Source organism: Callionymus lyra, chromosome 4, assembly GCF_982586985.1.
Source record: "Callionymus lyra chromosome 4, fCalLyr1.hap1.1, whole genome shotgun sequence".
Taxonomy (NCBI): domain Eukaryota; kingdom Metazoa; phylum Chordata; class Actinopteri; order Syngnathiformes; family Callionymidae; genus Callionymus; species Callionymus lyra.
In genome coordinates, this window is record NC_141821.1 from 35,407,206 (window position 1) to 35,431,307 (window position 24,102).

Below are 24,102 nucleotides of genomic sequence, written 5' to 3' on the forward strand. Positions count from 1 at the left end.
ATGTGTTGTATAATAAAAAGACATGTCTCTAATACAACACTGCAGAAAACTGAGCAGAAACCGTTTCCTTCAACTGAGAAAAATCTCTAAACTTAATAAAAAGTTGTCACAAAACAATCTGGAGCTTATAATTCATGCGTTTTGTCTTCTCGTTTAGACTATTGTAACAGTTTATTTTTGTGTCTTAACAAGAAGGAGCTGTCTCGCCTGCAGTTGATTCAGAACTCTGCAGCGAGAATTCTGACTCGCTCTTGTAGAAGAACTCACATTTCTCCGATCCTTAAAACTCTTCACTGGCTGCCAGTTTCTTTCAGGATCAATTTTAAAATTCTGGTTCTTACTTTAAGAGCCAATAAAGGTCCAGAGAACAAGCTTCCAGACCAGAGGAGAGAAATCCATCCAGGCTGTTGCTCCTAAACTTTGGAACGATCTTCCTCTCCGTTTGATGGATCTACTGACTACTTCAAGTAACATCTTAAGCCATTTTTATTTGTGCAGGCTTTTCCCTGTTTTTTTTCCTCATGTTTCTTGGCCTTTTAAAGCATGTATTTTAGCTGTATATTCTTTTTGATTGTTGAATCGTTTTGTGACCGTGGTCTCAAAAGGCGCTTTACAAATAACTTTACTTACTTACTTTACCAGGAAGATGCAGCTGATTAAATTCTCTAAATTTGAAAGCCAAATTTTTATTTCCTCCTACTGAGGGGAATTTACTATAAAGTTTAGCGAGAACTCTACAGATTTAAATTTGGCTCTAGAGTGAGGAATCCTGAAAGATAGATAGCTTGACAACATTATGACGTCTGTTTAATTAACTGTATTTGTATTAAAATGTTAAGCTACGATGACTCAATCACATGTTGTATGTTATGCTGTAATGAATTATAGACCGGCCCTTTGTAGCTTCTGATTGGTTAACATTGTGTGGTGACTTCTGTGATTGGCTAGATTTATGCAAAGGACCAACGTCTGTTATCATGAAAAGATAAATATTGAATATTAAATGGGTCAATATACGCGTGAGAAAGATATTCTATTGGAATTTTCTTAGTCTTATCTCTTTTTTATAAAATTGAGATTAAAATCGTTTCTGGTCTTACCTTTATCTGTAAATAAAGTCCATGCGCCAAACCGCTGTTACTTTGTGGTAAAAGTCCACCTTATTTACTTAAGTTTTAAAAGTCTCATCGCCTTAATGGAGATGTGACATAGTTGCCTTTTCACTGTGGTTGTATTTACCATCAGCGAAACTAAATAAGACCATTAAAAACATTAAACTTAAATGGCTAAACACATCAGCCAGACTGTGGAAAATCAAGGCAAATAATCTGTGAGAATTATATTGGCCACATACAGAGATAAAGCAACCGGGGCGTGTCAATTGCACGTATCAATGCAGTTTGTGATGGATTTCACATTGAGAGGTTAGGTGACTGCACATCCCTGTATTACTCCCACGTTTTTGTAGAAAAAGTATTGCTCTTCTTTTAAAGCCCATTAGGAAGTTATTTAGCTTTAGGAAGATGAACGAGACAGGAAGAACTGAGGCTGTGATAGCAAAAGACAAATATTTCAGAGTTGAAAGATAGTCCTGATGTCATGCAGTTACTGAGTTTAGCTCAGAAATAAAAAAAAAGCTGCTTACTGGTCAGTAAGACCTTGTAGTAAGTATGTTAGTAAGTAAAGGTTATTTCTAGAGTGCCTTTCTAGACCAGGGTCACAAAGCGCTTTAATAATTGAAAAACAATACACAGTTAAAATATATCCTTAAAAGATCAAGACACATCCCTGTTGATGGAGTCTACTGACTCCTTCAAGAAACATCTCAAGACATGTTTATTCTTGCAGGCTTTTCCCTGATTTTCTGAGACTCCTATGTTGTTCTCTGGGATATCTTGCCCTTTTAAGTATATATTTTATTGGGTATTGTTTTGATTGTTTAAGAACTTTGTGACCCTGGTCTGGAAAAGTGCTCTAGAAATATAAATTACATACTTACTTACTAACTTATTTAAGATAAACAAAGGAGTCCTAGAAAGTCAGGGAAAAGCCTGCACAAATAAGAATGTCTTAAGAAAAATATCAAAATAAATGTATCACGTTTCTTAATGGAAAGTTTGTCACATTTTTATGTACCAACTGAATACTTAAAGATACGTCGACAATCGTTTCATCTGGTCCAAGCTCCATTGCTGAAACATTTACTGAATCTACACGCAGAAAATAATGAAAACAAACATAAACTCACTGAAAATTGAAATAATTTTAAGTTGTTTGAGGATTTGAAACTAGTGAGTGAAGATCGCAAATTTACAATCAACTACATAAAGTAGAACAGTGTAAATATAATGTTATTAATCAGAAAATGGTCACGTGAAAGTGGTGGGACGTACCTGTGGACATTGTCAATGAAAAAAAAGTCCAAGAGTCGGGTATTTTGCAGAGGGAAATGAGTCTAAGAGCAACAATGATAGGAAATCCTTAGCTATCACCACTTTTTGACATCTGACCTTTAGATACCTCCAGCTCAATTATCCCCGTCAGTCACCCAAGTGTACACAGCAACTGCACACAGATACTAAATAGGCTGCAAAAAAGTGTAATGTGTTATCCTACCTGAATTGTGTCTAGTATTTTGTAAAAGTTAGCTTATAAATAGTTTTTAGAAGGACTGGCGATAATACGAAGCGTGTGTGTTTACATGACACTAGAGTAACCATCCGTCTCTCTACATGCCGCTAATAGCTTCTACATCCTGGCGTGACGAGTGATGCCTGCCTCCATCTGTGCTGCCACCTGCTGCTCCACCCACGTCACTGAGGTGACAACAGACCGACCTTGAGGTGGTGTGTCAACACAAGTATATATTATATACAAAAAAAACTCAGCCATGTGAAACCCGTGACTTTTCAAGCAATAATATCAGAAAAATGCTGAAGTTTGGCCAATACACCACATTCTTGCTGACTTTATGAACTACACCACAGAGCCTGCGCTGCTCATTTCCTCACTGCATGTGTGTGTGTGTGTGTGTGTGTGTGTGTGTGTGTGTGTTTGTGTGTGTGTCAGGAGGTCTGGGTGGGGCTTCCTCAACCGCACATTAACTGAACTAGCTGACAGCGTTGGAAAGCGACTATCTAGAAGGAGAGCCACCTGGCTGAATAACCACAGGGATGCTGATGAAGATGAGGCAGTGAAGTTTTACGTTTGCTCGAAAGAAATTTTACATAAATTAAGGAATGTGCCCATTAATTATTTACTGGCACAGTAATCTAAATCGGCGACCTTTTATGTGCTACCAACTAATGTCAAGTATTATCTATATATACTGAAATGTGCTGCAGATAATGATTGGTTATCAACAGATCCTTTGAAGAAACCATTTATGAAAAAGCTTTATATTATTTAAATTTAAAGTGAATTCATTATCAATAAATGAATGAACAATTTCGCTCCATTTACATCTTAAACATGGATATTTTATTTAGTTTTGACCCAGACACTTTGAATGTCTTGGTTCTTTTCCCTTCTAAGTTGAACTTGGATGTGTAGTCGCTCTGTTCTCGCAGTTTTTACAATACATCCTAAGTATGCAGAAATTAATTCACTGACTTGTCAAATTCTAACACATGGTGGTCTTTTACCTATCACCCGAAGGCAAAGGCACTTAAGTAAACTCCCTCCGTGCAGAACAAATTCTGGGACAACGAGGTTCTGCATTATCACTGAAATGAAATACTACAACTCAGTTCTCAATGTGAGCACGACAGATGAACACTCGTCTTACGCCTCCTTTATCGGCGCTGGTTGTGGGCCAGAGGATTACACCGTCCTCCGGGGACTTTCACTGTCATTATTTCTTAGACACTGAATGGATTTGAGGGATGACGGTTGTCTCGAGCGTTACTGTGTGCAGTGTGGAAATGGCTTAAGTGGTCTGGAGGAGTCACAAAACAAAAAAACCCAAAGAGTGTTGCTTTGCTAACTATAGAATCTCCATAATTCAGAATCAAGCTTTATAAACAATCCCAGGATATTTATAATTTAGATGATAATCTCCGAGTTGGTTTATTTATTCCAGCAACTGGCTTTTAGAACTCAACATATTTACAGAGTAGTCCTGTAACTTAAACGCTCAAAAACAGAAACGGAGGTTGCAACACTACAGTTCAGTTTCTTCCTTTATTTTGTGTTTAAATTTTTGAACTTTCTAAATTCTATATTTACTAACAAGTCTTGCATACAGCACGGAACAAGGCAAACATTTACAGAATCTTCCTTGACATTTACCGACATTGTATTCATGAGAGTGTTGTTGGATTAAAGAAACTAAATCCGAATCACATTATGCAATTTCACAATTATCACCATTTAGGGGGTCACTGTTTTGTTTTTTGGAAAGTTGTGTACATACTATGAGAATGTCAAGTTCCATTGTTATTTCAAATACATTGATCGATAAAAAAAGTATTGTAAAGTACATCTTGAACAAATTAAAATTGTATTTAAACTTACTCCTGATCAAGAGCATATAAAACGTAGATAGAATTTCTATCAACCATCAATTTGTACTACTATAAAGAAGATCAACACCAATTAAAAGAGAACAAAATTGGAACTAAAGTTAAAACGTCACAGGTGTGAAGCTCTACAAAGACATTTATTTGACATCTGAAATTTAGGAACACTCAAGAGAAAGTTCAAAGACCCTGAATTTGGAAATGTACACAATGGAAAATACAAATTTGACAATTTGGTCAAAAGAGAACTCAGCTGAAGCATAAGAATTAGTAATAAAATGAATATTTAATATAAGTAACACAAAACAAGAAGACATGACAAATAAATATTCAAATGACGCACATAAATGAACACAAGACACATATAATGTTCAGATGATAAACTTAATGTTTATATGATACACATGAGTAATTAAAGGACTTGTATAAATATATATTATATACTGTATATATAAACTCAACTTTAGTAGTATGTTATGTTATAACATTCATTTATTATCATGTAATAATGTAAAAACTATGCTAACAATTTCAAAGCAAAATAAGTGGTTCATTCAGATGAAAAGAAACTAAGCAAGAACTTTTCACATTTCAATTTAATCAAAACCTTAATATATTGTCCACTTATACCATATTTTAACACTGTGCTTGAGAGAAAGAGATTCAATTAAGAGCAAGGCTAATGAAAAAGGGAGGGTGTTTGACAAATAAGGTGGAGAAATGTTCTACTCTTCCTCCAAAAAGTGACAGGAGAAAAGAAGAGGAGGAGACTTGTGTAATTAGAACAAGAGCCAGACTCTGTCTCATCTCTGCTGAGCTGTGATGGAACAGGACAGATCTAACAAGGCTGAGCATGATTAAAAGGAAATGGAAAATGATACAGCAAGATTACACTAGTGGGGACCACACAGACCCTACACACACACATTCACACACCTGGCTGTTCGAAAGCTACTTTTAATCGGTTCAACTCGAGCAGCCACAGAGCTTGAGAAAGACGAAACACCAGGCTTGTGTTGTAAACATGGAGAGAAGGAAGCGAGAGAATGGAAACTGAAATCCATCCACAACAAGAGGGATTAGGAGAAGATATTACAGGACAATAATCCTTCTCTACTGGGAACCAAAAATGCTGATGAATCTCTTTGGGATAGAACATTATTTGTTTCAAATCTCAGTAGTTTTGTCTAGTTTACAGATTCCTCAGATACACAACTGACACAAATGACAAGATAAACTCCAAACACATCCAGCAGAACTCCCCAGTTGCTGTCTGAGCTGTTTCTGATACAGACCAATGAATGCCACATATTTACAACTATTAGTCCCACTCGATATGCAGATGTGCTGTTTCCTGACCCAAAGCAACAATGACAGCACTGAGGCTACAACTTTGAGTCAGCCTTATGTTGGAATTATTACCCACAGTAGCTGGGGCACAATGAATAGGCTTATCAGGGGTTTTAAGAAATAACTTCACATTCTTGTTTGAACTTTGAAAAATGAAAAATAGCTTGTTAAAAGCATCAATATGAATGTTATGAATAGACTAACCATGTGGGCTCACAGAACAAAAATGAAGAAAACCTGTGGTTATCAGTGACTAAATGTAGTTACTTTAACTAAACTACAATTTTTAATCCTCACAAAGAATATATAACTCTATTTAATACAAAATGAGACCTCAGCTTAGTATACAAACTTGTTCGTCTACCATGCAGTACAAGTTTCCCAACAGATTTAGAATTTGGTATTATTATTTTTACACCCACACATTATATATGTCTGACTGATTAGAAAATGTGGCATCATATTCAATAAATGTTGTATACTGTAAACATATATACAATACCAGAACTACACGGTACACATAGTTGTTTTAATTTAGACAGTAGAATGAATATGTAGATAAGGAGACGGTAACATCCTTCTTTTGACTTCCAATAGTAGTAGTGACAGGTTAGCAGGATGTTGTAGGAGGAAAAAAAATGTAATCCAACAAAAGAATAAATTATAATTGTATCCAAAAATATAGATATGACAGTAAAACTCAATTACTTTGGAACCCACCTTTACTTTCTCCTTTATTGTCCTTGTCGAAGTGTCCCTGAACCTTGGTGATGCACACCATTTTGTCACCACTTTAATTTAATATGATGAATCACATGAACACCATTTTAAATATTGACCCCAATTCCATGAAGTAAAATAACAAAATCTCCCAGTGTGGGGGAGTTGTTTCCGCAGTGGGGGACAGATGTGAGACAGGCAAGCTGATATTTTTGGCCTGAAACACTTCCTCTCTCTTTGTTTTTCTTGCTTCATTTTTAATTAATCCTGAACACCAAAACTAAATATTTAAACATGTCTGAATTATCAAAGAAATATGAGTTTCTCCTTATTATAAACGTATCCAGCAATACAAGCACACCAAAAGTTATTACCAGTAGTTTGAAAATCTATTTATGTTTGTTTTAAGAACTCTTGTGAGTTTTAGTTCACCAACCTTCATTCTCAGTGGGAAGAGCTTCTGGTGAGTCTTGACTCCAGTCAGTGTCCGTGACAAGCTGAATGACCAGCAGCCGTTTAAGTGACACCAGATCTGCATCTTTAAGACCCGTTTCTAAAAGTCGCACAAGGTCTCGTCCCGGCTGACTGGTCACCACAGTCACCTGGAAACATGATGAGAAGAAAGAAAATCTGTTCAGCCTAGTGTCTATTATTTAAATTCATTCATAGATACCTCTTATATAGCTTACACCTCTCACAAAATGTCACTATATTGGTTTGAATACAAATAACAAGAAATATTGAGACACAAGAGAAATGTTCTGCAAAGGTAATTCTTAGATTGAAGTTTGTGATTTAACCTTGGTATATTTTTGGTTTTCTGTCTCACCACAAAGGCCATTGTCACTAAAGTTATTTTGTACCAGAACATCCTTAAGGTGCTTAGAAAGTTGCTGTGTGAACAAGAAGGAATCCGCCTTTAGCTGGTCCCAAGCTGTGTGGCCATAATTTTAGAATCTTCTCTAAGTTTTCCCTTATCTTTTATTGAAACATGAGCAGAACACGAGAGCACTAGAACATCTTAACCATCCCGATATAATGTGTGTTTGATGTATTCTGAATTTTGTTGTGTCTGCCATTAAGGACCTCAAATTAGTTTTTGCTTTGGAAGTGACATCACTAATGACAGGAAGATGATAACGCTTGAGCAGAAAATTACTATTTTAATTGGATTATTGGGAGATTCTATTCACAACTCGCCTCCCACATCTGTTGAGTGTCTCTGTCGGCTAATGGGGCTTTTCATATCTGCTGCTGTCAGAAACCTCAAGTCTTCCTGTAATCTTCTGCTTCCGACTAAAGTCGGCTGGATTTAAGAAATCCACATCATCATCCATCCAGCAACTTGTGAAGGACAAATTTAGAGCGGGGACTCATTTCTCAGACAACCTCCAGTTTGCTTACTTGTCAAGTTTACAAATTATATAGACATCAACGATCTTTGAGTGTTTCACTCTGTCTACTGTATAAATGTTCGACCCTTGATTTTAATACATAATATTCACATACAGTAGATTGCTTATTTTTCCCTGTTGTGTTTAGATCATTATCTGAACTACCCATAAATAAGAAACAATGTGTGGCAATACACTTATCCACAGAGAGCTAAAACTTTGAAAATACTTTCATACTTGTATAATGAGGGGACCATTAAGAATATAACCCCACTATAATACTAAAGTCATTTTTTCAGTGGCATGATTTATTCAATGATACTTCTGATACTGAACAAATTATCCTTGTACTGAAATTAAAGTGTTAGCAGACTTGAACTGATATATCACATTAGATTAGTCATTAGTTTAGTTTTAGCAAACACTTTTTATCCAAAGCCATGTAAAGTACAAGTGCATAAACAACAGTTTTGAAACCACACATTCTCACTGAACTCTCCCAAACACAGAACAAGTTAATCGTGGCTTTGATGATAAGCACTTCTGTTTTTTTCAGCATTCTTTTCATTTTTAAGGGAAATTAAGTTGTACTCCTTACTGTCCTGTCATAAGTCTGAGACAAACTTGAAACGTTTTATGACTTACCCTGCCTACTTCCTTACTCTTGCTTCTGAATAATTCACCATAATTAACCATAATTGTTCAGTGCTTAGTAAGCAGGCAAGTTTACCTAAATCCGTCATTGATCACAAGTTTGTAAAGACAAGAGAACTACTCGTCACAATTCGTCATAAAACATGTCATAATTCACATATTATGACATGTTTTTATCAGTTTCTGTGTAAAATTTTCCTCAGATCACACACAATATTTTATGCAAAAGTGCAATTTGTTGGGCTACACAGGCAAATTAGCAACCCTTATTCAAAACCTCAATAGACCAATCCCTCTGAGTGTGTGCTGCAGTGTAAACCCTGCTGGCAAAATCAACGACACATTCATTACAGTTATAAACAGATCTGATTTGAAATACAGCAACACTGAATGAAGAAGTTCAAATTATCATTTAAACAAAGCCACCTGGGGGATGAATAAATATAAAAACGTGATCATTTTAAGTTATTCCAGGTCAGGTTTTTCTCCAAAGGGAAAGTTACAGTACATATGTGGATCAGATAATGTTGCAATGAGTACTCCAATCTAGACTAGCACTTGGAGACCGCAGACACTCTCCAAGCAGCTCATTTCCAGCAAGTAGACCTCTGTTGTTCTTTTCCCGATCATAACATCACAGAACCTAATTATCTTTGCCATCATTTCAAGAATTCATTTTGATGTTAAAAGTAATTTTAATCCAAATATTTTGCCAACAGACAAATCTAATTGAGTTATCATTTAAACTGATATGAGACAGTTAAAATAGTGAATATTTTAAATTGTGTACCTGGTAATTAAGTTAAAAAAAAATCACATTTACAAGCGATTGCTGTTGAGCAGAGCTTAGATCCTGCTTTCAAACAAGCTGACTCTAAGTGCATTCATAAGAGTTTCCTGCCAGTAAAGTGAAGAGGTTTTAAAGCTCTCAAAAATGCTAATGAGATTCTCCCTTCAATATGTTTTTACATATTAGACACTGAGAGCTCATTTAGTACGCATAAGTGGAGCCTCTTCTCTGCACTAGCATCCAGAACAAAGACTGGATATCAAAGCAGCTTCAACTGAATACACAGGTCTCTGTGAAGTATCTGTGAAGTGGTTCCACACAAATGTTTGTTATAGAGCATGAACGCGATCACTTATACATTTCTTCAGCAGTCCACGTAATAAGAGTTTTGAGAATCCCAATTTAAGATGTATCTCAATAGTACACCTGGATTTATGTGTGCCTTTAATACAAAGTGAATGCTCTTATTCAACAAGTATTTTTTATCTCATTAATTAGAACATTTCATTTTCAAGAGCTAAAAGGGCAAGAACTTGCTTAATTTCACCAAGTTGAAAACTCTTGTATTCGTGTTGAAACACTCAATTAACTGACATGTCGAGTTTGAGTTTAAGTTCAACTTTTTTTTAATGTTCATGCTCTTTAAAGATATGCAGCAGCCCCCCATCAGAGCATTTATGGATGATCCGACAGTGAGTACAACATCAGGCCTTGAACGTCTTATTAGCTGGGCACGGCAGGGCTTCAAGCCAGCCATGTCCAGGTCCCTGGTGGTGAGGAGAGGGATGGTTACAGATCAGTTTTATTTCTTGAAAGGAGGTGTCCGGATCCCATCTGTGGGAGAGAAGCCAGTAAAGAGCGTGGGCAAGATCTACGACTGCACCATGAAGGACACATGAAGGCAGCACTCCGATCAACAGCAGAGGAGTTGGGAACCTGACTGACAGCGGTGGATAAGTAGGGGCTTCCAGGCAAGTTTAAAGCCTGGATCTACCAACACGGCATCTTGCCACAATTCCTTTGGCCACTGCTGGTCTATGACTTGCCAATGACCACCGCAGAGTGCTTTGAGAGGAAGGTCAGCTGTTTCCTCCAGGAGTGGTTTGACCTACCACAAAGTCTCAGCAGAACTGCCTTGTACGGCGGAACAACAATCTAAAACTGCCCTTCAGTAGTCTGACGGAGGAGTTTATGGTTACCCAGGCTAGAGAGATGCTGCAGTATAGGGACTTCAGCAACAACAAGGTCTACTTTGCAGGCATAGAAGTGAGAACTGGCAGGAAGTGGAAGGCTCAGGAGAGAGTCAAATAGGCTGAGACACGGTTGCGATAAACTGAGCTGGTGGGAACGATGGCATCCGGATGGGCCGGACTCTGGAGAAATTCAAGACTTCAGTACAACAAGTCCCAGGGAAAGGAAAGGAGACAGGTGATCCAGGAGGAGATCCGATGGGAAGAGGCAGCCGACCGGAAGATCTCGTGGACAGAGCTATGGAGATCTGAGCCACACTGGATCAAGTTCCTCATACAGTCAGTGTATGATGTACTCCCAAGCCCTTCCAATCTCTTCCGCTACGGCATACCCACGACTCCACTGTGCTCTCTCTGCTAGAAAGCTGGATCACTGGAGCACATCACCATGACCAAGTGCTGCGGGTCATTGCAAAGGTCATCAGCAGAGGAATCTCCACCAGCAAACACAAACAACCAACAAGCAGTCCATCGCCTTTGTTAGAGCTTGAACCACAGCAGCCCCATAGCCAAGCAGGGGGGGGTGCTGGCAACAGCCCGGGACTGGCAGCTGAAGGTCGACCTAGGGAGACAGCTCAAGTCCCCAGAGAACATTGCTGTGACAACACTCAGGCCAGACATAGTCCCTGTGTCTGAAAAAACAAAGTCCTGCTGGAGCTGACTGTCCCCTTGGAAGACTGGATGGAGGAGGTCTTTAAGAGGAAGACGGCCAAGTATTAGGAACTGGCAGGCGAATGCCGAAGCAGGGGATGGAGGACCTGATGCAACCCAATCGAGGTCAGTGCAGAGGGTTTGTCGGCCAGTCAGGGCACTCTGATGATGTGTCTAAGTTGCACCAATAGTGTTTGCTTGAACAAAGAGATGGTTCGTCTAAAGAAAGGTTTGCTATAATTTGCAATTATATAATCCGACAAAAAGGAAAAAAGAGACCGACAATATCATTTAAAAAGTGTAGCAATACTTATTTCTGTCATATTTCACAATTTATTATTTATCCTATTCTTTTTATAGTTTTTATTTAAATACATTCTGTATATATTTATTTTCTACATACAATTAACATTTTTGTGTTGCAATTAGGGTTGCAAAGGGGTGGAAAATTTCCGGTACATTTCCGGAAACTTTCCGGAAACTTTCCATGGGAAGTTAAGCTGGGGAATTTTGGAAATATTCCAAATTGGAAACTTTCCATGGGAATTATGGGAATTATGGGAATTATGGGAATTTATGGGAATTATTGGGAATTTATGGGAATTAACTGGAAATTGCAGATATGTGCTGGCATGACTGCCAGATTCTATCCCCTTCCCAAAGGCCAGTCTTGGTTCGGTACTTAGCCAAACTGCCCAGAACCTTGCCTTTATCAAGGCCCAGGTGGCCAGACATGGCTGTAATAACAGCATAAGCACCGTTAATCTCTTCTCCAGAGAGTATGCCCCTGTCATATTTTGGGTCCAGCATGTATGCTGCTGCATGCACTGGCTTCGTGCAGAACTCCCGGCGCTTCTCCCAATGACTTGACCACAGCAGTTTCCTCTGCTTTGAGTAGTAGGGAAGTGGGCAGGACCGTCTGGATTTCTTCTTTGAGGTCAGCAAAGAGACAGTGGACATCTGATAAGATGGCATCATCACCCTCTATCTTGGCAATTGCTGCTGCAATTGGTTCGAGGATTCTCAGGCTGCTAGTCACTCTTTCCCAGAACACATCATCTAACAGGATTCTTTTGATGTCACTTTCAATGCCTGCAGTCTGGGATATGGCCATCTCTTGCAGAGACTCCTTTCCCTCCAGTAGACTGTCATACATGATGACAACACCACCCCATCGTGTGATGCTGGGGAGCTTCAGTGTGGTACTCTTGTTTTTTTCCTTTTGCTTTGAGAGAGGTTGCTGAAGCTGCTTGTTTGCCCTTCACATACTTCACAACTTGCTTAGCTCTCTTGTGTAGTGTGTCCATTGTCTTCAGTGCAATGATGTCTTTCAGGAGAAGATTAAGAGTATGGGCAGCACAGCCAATGGCTGTTATATGAGGGTAGGTCTCCTCCACGTGTGCCCAGGCAACCTTCATATTTGGTGCATTGTCAGTGACAAGTGCAAAAACCTTCTCTGGTCCAATGTCATTGATGACCGCTTTCAGCTCATCAGCAATGTAGGGGCCTGTGTGTCTGTTGTCCTTTGTGTCTGTGCTCTTGTAGAATACAGGTTGAGGGGTGGCGACAATGTAGTTGATAATTCCTTGTCCCCGAACATTTGACCACCCATCAGAGATGACTGAAATACAGTCTGCTTTGACAATGGTTTGCTTGACCTTTGTTTGCACTCTGTTGAACTCCTCATCCAGCAAATGAGTAGATAGCGCATGCCTGGTTGGGGGGGTGTATGCTGGCCGGAGAACATTCAAAAATCTCTTCCAGTACACACTGGATGGCAGCATCAGTGGTGAGCCAGTTGCGTAGACTGCACGAGCAAAACACTCATCTGCATTTCTCTGGCTACGTTCATCCATTGAATCAAAGAATGCTCTGATACCAGAGGGACCAGGAGCTGATGAGAGGGTATCTGACTCTGATACAGCAGATGCATGTTGTTATTTTGATAATTATGTCTTTGCACAGTATTTACATACATACAAAGACTTTCCTTCAACATTCGCTTGTGTGAAATGCTTCCACACATCAGATGGCAAACGTGGCATTTTTCTGCAGAATAACGTAAAAAAAAAAGCTTGTAAAAACACTAAAGCAATGGCATGAACAGAAATATAGTTGGCTAAACAACTGGAATGGTCTTCAAAATATTTGACAATTGATGTATAAATTCTTGAATGGTTACAGAAAACCGTCTTGCTGGAGTCAGAAAAAACAGCATCAAATTTGAGGTAGCTACCACCATAATAAGCTAGCCTCTTAAATGGTCAATGAAATGAAAAATAGCTTTCATTTAGCACCTAACTTACCAGCAAGCTAGCTACTGTGTTAATACATTTATATTTAATATTTGCAAGTTAAACATTAATACCATTATAGATCAAATATATTTACCCCATAATATTATCAAAACTTACTTGACTTTATATAGTCCGTGGGCTCAAATGTGTGGCTTCAATAGTCTTGTGCTTTGAGCTCAAATGTGTGGCCTCCAGGCTTCAAGAAATCACCTGTGCATGTGATGGAGGAATGCACAGTGCCTGTAGGGGGCGTGGCCTCAATAGCCCTGCAGTAAGCAATGTGCTGTGTGCATGTGATTGAGGAGTGTACTTGCATTAAATCTGGTTGTTTTAGCCAAGACTATGCTACAATATATTTCCCCCAACTTTATTTAAGTTCCCTGTTAAGGGCCAACCTTCAATTCTGTAAATTTCTTATTTATTCCCGTTAATTCCCGTTAATTCCCATATATTCCCGTTAATTCCCATATATTCCCGTTAATTCCCATGGAAAGTTTCCAACTTTGAAAATTCCCGGAATTTTGCAACCCTAGTTGCAATTGAATTTCTGGTCGCTAGATGGCAGCTGCCATTACGTCTACCACAGTTTAAGGATCAATGATATCCTGCAAGATCCTGGCGATGACTGAGGATACAGTCGTCTCCAGCAGCTGTTAAAGCTGATGTTTGGAGATGATTTGGTTTAAAAACAAATTAAAGCAGTTACGACTCCATCAAGGGGCCAGTACTCGGACAATACTAAATATATCCTTGTTCCTTCAGTATGGAAATATATTGCAAAATATCATAGCGTTGCCCCTGTATCTTGATACCTATTTTAACACCAGATTCTTGAAAATACACTACTCTACTGTTGACCATTATACAAAAGTAAATAATACAATTTTTTCACAAATAGTAAATCTTAGTTCTAAAGGTGTGTTCTGTACCTCCACAGACAAGCTGCCGTTGGTTTGATTTCCAGCTCCAGTGTGTCGGCCATACTGTTTAAACTGCTGCAGACTGTCCAGGACGGCCTGTGTTAGCATCTCAGCTCCCCGAGTCACTCCTCTGATGCAACCTTCCCCAGGAATAGACCTCAGATCCTCCATACAGGAATTAAGCCTTGCAAAGTTCCCCCGAACTTGCTATGGGGTGGTGGGGATACATTGAGTGGTAAAAATGAAGTTGACATTAAAATAATTATGTTTCTCACCACAAAAGGCAGCAGACACTCCTGTTGTCTGCTGATAGCATACAATGTCAGGAGTGGGATCCGACAGGGTCCCTCCAAACTACAGGCCAGAGACAGGAAGTTATCCAAAGCATCACAGACCACTCTTCTGGTATTGGACCACCAGGGGGGCAAGGCCTCAACGATCATAACCCTGGAAGGTTGTTGCATGAAGGATGAAGACCAATGCACGAATTTAGAGGTGACAGAGGAACTAACTGATCTCTTCCTGTTGTTCATATCTGGGAACAAGAAAACTTTGTGTGAGAGAAGATGTCTTCTTCTGATTTAAAGATTTAAAAGAGTATAACCTTGCTGAAGCATGTAGAAGGGGTTAAAATATTATAATAATTGATTATGCAAACACATCTTCCAGTTAAAAATGTAAATATGTAAAATAACCTGAGGGGAAAAAAGAACACAAGAAACCTAATTATCACCATGTCAGCATAGTTTTCAACCAGAAATAGTATTTTACTGAAGGACAACAAAAAAATCTGTTTATCGTTTCAAGTTAATCTATGAATAATCATAGACAACTTTTCTTATATGTTAATAATATGCCCTATTTTTTTTTAAAGAACCAAAAAACCCTTATTTTCACTTTTCACTTTACTTTTTACATATAACTTGAAAAACAGTTGAATGTGTGCTTTAACTAAAACAAAAAAAGTCTGGGTTCCTATAATGTTTTAAGGTTCAAAAAGCTATCTGAGTTTTGAATAAAGGTATGAGTCAACTTAATGGTTCATATAATTACTTGTATTACAACTCCCCTTTTAACCTTCTTCAAATGATACAAGCCTCATTACTCTTGATGTGTTGCATCACTCCAAAACAGAATACAAGATATTTCCATGGCATAATTAATTAAAAATCATCTGTAGCCTTCATATTTAATTCATGAACCAGCAGAAAGTTGTTTAAATGCGAAGACAATAGAGAAAATACCCCAAAAAATAATATTAATAATAATACTATAATAACTAATTTCATACCTAATTGAATGAAAATCTTTTAGTAGGCATTCTTGCTTTAGCTGTTACCGTCAGCAGCACAACTATAAATAGAAGAGCAAATGGGCTCACATAGGACGTTACATAATAGAACAGAATCCGGGTTACCAAAATTTATGGGGCAACTTCAGAAGAGCAGTTTCTACTAAAGTAGGTTATGTGCAATTATGACTCAGGGGAACTTAAACAGGCGAAAAAACAGACTTTGAGTTTCCTTGGACATCTTAATATGGTTTTAATTATTCTCTTACATCTGAAAAAACTAATCGGTGTTCAACTATTATTTTACACATTTAGTTTTTCAGTGGTTTCCTGCCAAACATTAATATGTGGAATACGTGTTCTTTCTATGACCATAGATTCATTTTCAGTGACAAAGGTGACCATGCAGAAAAATAAATGTAGGTTCTGGCTTACTTATAAGAAGTAGAATTAAGATACAAAATACTATGCAGCAGTGTTTTTTTTAAAGGGGATGGGTGGCAGCTTTGATGAAGTAAAAATGAGCGGGGAGTCCGTATCTTCAATATTTAGGAAGTAGCATAGCAACAACATTTAGCTGTTCATGTTGTGAGTTCCTGCGGTAATAAAGCTTGTGTGCCATTTAAAATAAAGTACTATTACAATTTAAAATATTGTGTGTTTAACTATCTCTGATCATCGTCGAGACCATGGTTCACATGAAATCTGTTAAAGGGACACAAATGGTCCCCGGATTGAACTTTGGACATTGCTGTTCTATAATTTATCCGGGTCATTTTTACTATCATTAACACGAATTAGTCATTGTTGTAATTTTCTTTATCCAACAGGAATTATTCATTGGGATTAATGATAAATATTAGTTGTTTAAGCCTTATTACATTCAAATTGGCTGCTTCGGAGTGTGGAAAAACAAACAAAATAAACCATGTATTAAATCCAAATAAGACCAGAATATAACAGGAATACAAATCGACAGACACAATAGAGGCAGTAATGATATACACAGCACATGCCCTCCTGACAAAATGAATCCCTTTTAATTCTAAGAGATTCTTGATCCTGAAAATAGTCTTTAAGTGTGTTTTGATGTTCTCAAAGGAGAGCCATTTAACTAGCAATATAAAGGGCAGATTGTGTGTTTGCCGTTTGATGCCGAGCCGTTCTGATCCATTGCTGACTCACTTCTCTTATCTGTGCTTCTTACAAGACGGATCAGACGTTTCACCCCGATGGCTTTGATCGTTCTTGAATACAGTCAACACAGATACTCCCGACATCTAGCAGTGAGACAGTGAATAACTTCACTTAATATGTTACATGGCATTTCAGTCCTTCATCATGTATTTAATGACACTTTGGGAAACATGTTTTTTTAAATATATGATCTCAACTGCCTTCCCTGATCAGGCCGAGCTGTTTGAGGAAATGATGACAGTAACAGTAACATGGCAATGGAAACAGGAAAAATGCAATCATGTATAAAAAAAATGACACCTCAGATTTGCACAATAAATCTTGTCACCAAGGCCTTAATCTTTCTTTAAACTACTATTTCAATTGATTAATTAATTATGTTTTGAATAAACCCATAACTATTTTGTAGTAACGTCATTATTGTATACTCCAACTCAATATTCTTATCTATAAAACCGAATTAAAATGTAATAACAAGCAATGCAAGTCTAATGCACTTTTTTGTGTTAAGTTAAAGAATAAATTCACAGAATTTTACTTCCAAATTAAGTACCTTCAATACTGTTTATATACTCTTCAGTATTGTGCAGCTAACACAATAGCACTTATGGTACCGTTAGCTGACTCACCTTGATAACATCATTTATATAGAATCACAGTCTTCAAATTATCCAACAATAACTACTATACTTTATACACTCTTCACGTTTGACATTCAAACTCACTCACCTTAACAACTGTCTTGCTCAATGGCTCCAATAAATTATCTTGATTTATTTTAAAACGTATAACCTTTATATTGTTTTGCTAACTCTAACAGTAAGATCTAGTAAACAAACTTCAACCTTCCTAGCCAAGAGGCTAACATCGTTAGCTAGTTGCCAAAGATGATTGTCTAATAAGATGGTAACCCTCCTTGTTAAGATGAGCGTTTTTTGTTTATCAAACAACGTATCTGTAGTTTATGTATTTGTGTTCGTATACTTAAGATGCATATTTTCAAGTATATCCTGGGATGTTATTGTGAAATTGATTAAGTTTTTGATGCATGTAGTCATATTTATATATTTTTTTGTGTGTGTCCTGCCAAAGCTGTATATATTTTGTCAGGCCTCAAATGTAACATGAATGGAGAAATAAATAACCCCAGACCAAAGCTGGGTCTGGATGACGGTGTAAATTTCTACCTTTATTCCATCAGAACAAAATAGAGTTATGTGAGTGTTTTTGCCCAAGAGCATCTGCACTAATTTGTGTAGCTACTCTCATTCTGTAAAGACTTTGGTTCGTCTTTTTGTTTTGTCCTGTGCTTGCTCACAGTTGCATATTATTGTTAATCTCACCATTCTTCTCCTCGTCTTTCATCAGTCACTCCACCTCCTCATATTGCAGCAGAGCCCTCTAAATTTGTCTGGAATGGAAATGCCTTCACTTCATGCTCTGATTTAACCTGAGAATCAGATTGTTACTTTGAAAAAGTAGAAGTTCTCTGTAACACGTTTCCCACCTAAATTTAAATCTGTGAAAAACTCAAGGTCCAGGGGCCCAACTCTGGCTGCAATGCATGTGACCCAATGAATGGTTGGCTCAAATCTATTTAGAATGACCTTCATGTGGATGTTGTGACCTATAAAGATGGAAGTTTTTAAGAGATAAGTAACTGACATTATGGATATGAACAATTTACAGATACTTCCATTAGAGAATAAACCAAGCCACCAAGAAACAAAATGAAAAGCACTTCAATATTTGTTCTAGAACTTTTTGACATTTCTCTACAAAACAATCAAACATTCATAATCCAGAAGTTGCCGTTTAACTCTCAGTTTCCAATTAATTTTCCAATGAATGTGTCACAAGAAAACATTTAGAGCCGACTCTGACTTCCTCATCTACGTCTACTGAAGGTTTCCAGCAGTTGCTCCTCGCTCGGCCAACGGCTGATTGGGGTTAAACTGATGTCAACCCAGTTGTCTTAAGTTGTTTGTTTGCCCATGAGAGCTTTTAGTTTAAGTCCGTGGGATGGCGGGATGTAGCCAACAGCATGAAATTAGAAAATCCTGGTTGAACCGTGCAAGGGGATTAAGTTGAGGAAGGTCAGATTTAAGCCATTGGAAAGTAGTTGGAAATCAATCTGAATAGAAAATACTTTTGCATGTTTTTTTAAAACATGTACTCCATCCATCCATTCATCCATTTTTGATTGGTGCTGTTGGGCAACCCTTGGATTACTTAAGTCAAAAACATTAAAGTGGACTTGAAAAATAATATAAATCTCTCTGTGGCTGTAGGATTAGCGCTCGGCTGTGTCCTCTGTCCTTCTAATGGAAACAGTATAAAAGATAACAAAAGTTTGAAAATATTTGAATTTTTACTTTTTACAAAATTATAGAGCAACATCTTTGAAGCAAAGTTTAGATAGTTCTATTGAATTTGAAAACACAAAAGCAACACTATCAAAGGATACAACCATTACATCTGTTTTAAAGGTGGCCACCTTGACCCTGAGATAACACAAGGTTTTTTTTTTTTAAAAAAGACAAGAAATAATGTCAAAAATGATTTGAAAAACCAAGAAGATGAGGTCCTTAAAAAATAAATATAGAAGTTATATCCATAACTGTATGAATTGGCATTAAATAACAGATCAGCAACAACAAAACGTTGTTGAATTGCTGGGATCTATTTTTCCTTAATCAACTATAGTCTTACTTCAACTGTTAAGTGTCTTGAGATAACTTTGTTATGATAAGATGCTTTAAATAAAATTGAATTGAATTGAATTGAAAACAAAAAAAAACCTAAAGACGTCCACATTCAAACTTTTAAAGGGCTGCATGTGGATCCTGGGCCTTGGTCTTTAAAAGATACAAAGTTCAATAATTTACTTAGTTAATTATTTAGGATTTATGTAATAAAGATATTTTCAAATTTGCAACGTTTTAAAGGTTTTGTTATCACTAATAAAATATTGAGCTGCTGGCAAACTGAGTTTGTGCAGTTACTGTACTTTCAAACAGAATTTTCTTTTTGCGTTTTTTCTATTGTAACTGTCACTTTGTGAAATGGGGTAGAGTTGAAGAAATATCCCGTCTTTTATATTAAGCAAGAAGTTGTTGTTGTTTTTTACACAGATGTCTTTTTTTTCCTTTTCTCAGAGTCCACTGCCAAGTGGTTTAAGAGATGTGAGTTTTCGTTCCATGACCTATTTAACTGAACTTATGTTGTGGATGTCACTTTCGCCTGTCGGTCAACAACAGAAATGCCTCTAAATCTCTGAGGTTTGATCCTTTAATCAGGTAAAACTTTAAATGTTTTGTTAAAATGCTTTAAATCCAACATGCTTGTGGAGTTTAAATTGGGTCAAATGAGATATTTCTTTATCCCTCAGAGACCCATTTTGCCTCAAATCCTCAGAAATGTTCTTTGTGGTCATTGATGGATTCATTTCATTGTTTACCAGACTATTACTATTCAATATGAGAAAAAAACATATGCTTTTGCTTGAAGTAATTAACTTATCAAAATGAAACTTGGAGCAGGTGTGAGTCTCAGTGGCTGTGTGTTGTGAAAGGAAGCAGTTTCATCCTGACTGGAGATATGCTTCAGTGAAGAGGAAAACATCAGTGTCAGGTTTCACAATTTTTAAAAGAGAGAAAGAGAGAAGTTTATGCATTTTAAAAAGATCATTGATACATTTTGCTGTTTAGGTGGAATAATATTTTTAAATCATCCAAACATCCATATGAACAGTCTTAAATGGTTAAATGAAAGCAGCAATATGTAACATTTAAATTTAGAGCTGCTGCACAAAATGTATATCAAACAAACCTTCCGTAACAGGAAGTATGACTCTGATGTTGTCTATTCAAAGCTCGACTAATCTAAGTTATCTTTGTGTTTGTTATAGTTTTCCAAAAAATGACATTTTTTCAACCTTAGTTTTACTGTTATTGCAAATATCTCTGTGACAATATACATGAATAATCTATATTCCTTATCTTACACATAATACCTTAATAGGTCAAGAAATGATCATTTAATCTACTTCTCCCGTGATCTCGTGACTCCGGCTCCTCTGGTCTCCACAAAGCGCTGCAACGGACCAGAAATGGATGCAGTGGACATTTGGGGTAAGGGTTAAACCTATACAACCTCTTGTTGTCTTGAGAGAGGGAAGTTAGGGATGTCTGGATAAAAATGTTGCCCCTTCTAATGGAGTTAATTCAAATGGACTTTGAACTTGCTACCTACATTTATTATATAAAAAGTTGACTTTAGGAAGGCAGACTTTATACTAAGACAAAAAGTTTAGTGACCAAAGATAAGTACATTTAAATATGCTACTAACAATATTCTTTCCAAAACGTCATCATCCGATTCAGTGGTGGGTTTGCATGTTCGAATGAACTATCTCTATGAATGAAAAATGATGTGAAAATGTGTCTTTTTATGAGATTTGTCATGTTAATGAACCAACTTGATCTCTTATCTGTCTTGCTGATTTAGTGTATAATTGAAATCCTCATGTTCTGATTATTGTTGTTATCTTCTTCCTTTAGATTGATAATCTCATTTGTAGCTTAAAAGCCTCACTAATGAGATGAAAGATGAAGGTCTCAGTCACCAGGGAGCCCTCCATGACGATTGATGTCATCTCTTCCTTTAGTAAAATCCTCCAGGCAGATCATGCGTCGACTCACAGAACCAGGACATACTGACTCTGTTGTCTCAAGTCTTTGATCCAGGATGGTCTCTGCGTCATGTGTGGGAATCAGAACAGATTGTGACCTGAACAGAAGCTGTTGATGATCTGGTGACTGCTGCCTCATCAATAAGTCAGTGTTGCTAATGGAGCACATGATCTATAGCCAGGTTTTCCGGCGGGAGTCCACTGGATGACTCATCCAACTCCCAAATATCACTGCCTCTGCTATGACAGCGATGACGTCTGTTCTGGTCCTGCAGGAAGTACTTATTGTATAATGCGTTTGCTGATGTCATAGGTTTGTCAGAAGTATTAAATGATTAAACGTGTTACATGTTAAACGGAACCAAATTGTGGATAGATGCATGGATGGGTGGACGGATAAATGGATTGATGTATGAAATTATGGATTGATGGATTGATGGAAGATGGTTGGATGGATGTGTCGATGGATTAATTGAAGGATGGATGGATGGATGGATGGATGGATGGATGGATGGATGGATGGATGGATGGATGGATGGATGGATGGATGGATGGATGGATGGATGGATGGATGGATGGATGGATGGATGGATGGATGGATGGATGGATGGATGGATGGATGGATGGATGGATGGATGGATGGATGGATGGATGGATGGATGGATGGATGGATGGATGGATGGATGGATGGATTAAGTGATGGATGGATGGATGGATTAAGTGATGGATTAGGTGATAGGTGATGGATGTTTGACAACAGCGATGGATAGATGGATAGATTGATGGATAAATGAATGGATGAAGTAATGTTTCAAATTTAGTGATGGATAAAGTGATGGATTAGTTGATGGATGTTTGACAAAAGGGATGGATAGATGGATAGATGGATAGATTGATGGATAAATGTATGGATGAAGTAATGTTTTTTGATGGATATATGGATACAAAGATTTAAAATATGTTTTTTGATATATATTTTATTAAAATAAGACCGAAAGGGCACAAGCTAATGTTAAGAGAAAACAGTCAGAGATTTGTACAAAATACAATTCAAAACAACAAATTCTCTAACGCTGGGAAAATAAATTCTACCATAAATGATTCAGTATTTGCTGTATTGTGTGTTTGTTGAAAGAACAAAGATTGTCTTTGTAACTTTATGTCAGCCAACATTTCCTCCCAAATGAATGGGAGGACCGGACGTCTGTTTACATTAACAATCCCACATGATGTCACTAGATCTGCTGTGGGGTCATGTGACTCCTCAACAAGCTCTCTGTTGTTTCATTCATGAGATTTCAGGTCTGGAGGTGGAAGAATCAACTCACAAGACACAGCTTTTGTTTACAATAACTTTCTTGACAATTCAGGGTTTATTGTTTTTGATTTTGGATGTGGCTTCAAAACAAATCATAATTTTTCAATAAGAACTTCCATAAACACACATCTTATGATCCCACTTGTTTTTTCACTCAGATAAAGATCAGCAGTCTGCATCTGAGCCCAGCATTGCATTGTGAACACATAGACATTCATCCTGTTTGTTTTGTAAATAGCTCCTTGTGTAGCCTCTTCGCTTGGAAGTGACAGATCTGCTGTGTGGGGAACCAAAGGAGAGTGGATGAAGCTGTAAAGACACTCCAGAGTCAATCGTATCCTTAAACATTAAAGAAAAAAATTAAAATATGAGGAGAAAGTTCATATCTGGACACTGTTTTAAAGTCTATTAAACTTGCGCATGATATATTCTGCGGCCCTCTATTGAAGGTCTCAGTATTTTGAGAGCAGGCAGAGCAACGGACTCCATCTTTTTTTTAACGTGAGATGGTTAAGGACTCAAAAACATCAAATGTTATAATGTATATAGCTTTGATTATATGGTTGGGATGGAACAGGTTCATAAAATAAGTGGAACTTTCATTCACAGTGAAACCACACAAACATCCATACAACATTACAGGGCAACTAATGTTAAACTCAACTCCCCTGACTGCCTCACATAATGCAGTAAGTCCCTCATCATGAACATGTTTTGAAGTTATTACTTTATAAAGTTATCTTCTGTTTGAAATCTCGGTGAACGAGAGGTTAAGAGAGCGAAGTCCATTATGACGTAATGATGGCTTCACTCCTCCTCCAGCCAGCTAAATGAAAAGAGAGTTTTGTACAAACAGACACATACTGATGAGTACAATAGAGGTCTAAGATCTATTTAAGAGGTGACCCAGTGTCCAGAAAACAGTTCTGGTATCCCTTGTGTTATCTCAAGGTCACCTTCACCCAGAGATAACACAAGGCATTGAAAAAATGCTAAGTCTTAGCAAGAATTGACCTCTGGTGACCCCCAGTTTGAGTCCTCTGCTTGAGGCACAGGA

General features: G+C 37.4%; 1 protein-coding gene across 4 annotated transcripts in view; it reads right to left on the reverse strand.

The window, feature by feature from the left end:
- The window catches only part of m1ap (meiosis 1 associated protein), a 30,986-nt gene extending 13,102 nt beyond the window's left edge, over window positions 1-17,884 (reverse strand). For 2 of the 4 annotated variants that reach the window (XM_087790030.1, XM_087790028.1), the window contains exons 1-4: window positions 17,764-17,852; window positions 14,822-15,081; window positions 14,556-14,753; window positions 7,027-7,192 (exon numbers count right to left, since the gene is read on the reverse strand). In XM_087790030.1, coding sequence (XP_087646156.1) covers window positions 7,027-7,192; window positions 14,556-14,753; window positions 14,822-15,079 — 622 coding nt within the window. In that variant the 5' untranslated portion in view covers window positions 15,080-15,081; window positions 17,764-17,852. Of the gene's footprint in view, window positions 1-7,026; window positions 7,193-14,555; window positions 14,754-14,821; window positions 15,082-17,022; window positions 17,118-17,763 lie in introns of all 4 variants that reach the window. The other 2 variants (XM_087790029.1, XM_087790032.1) reach the window with 2 other exon arrangements.
- Between the last annotated feature and the right edge of the window lie 6,218 nt (window positions 17,885-24,102).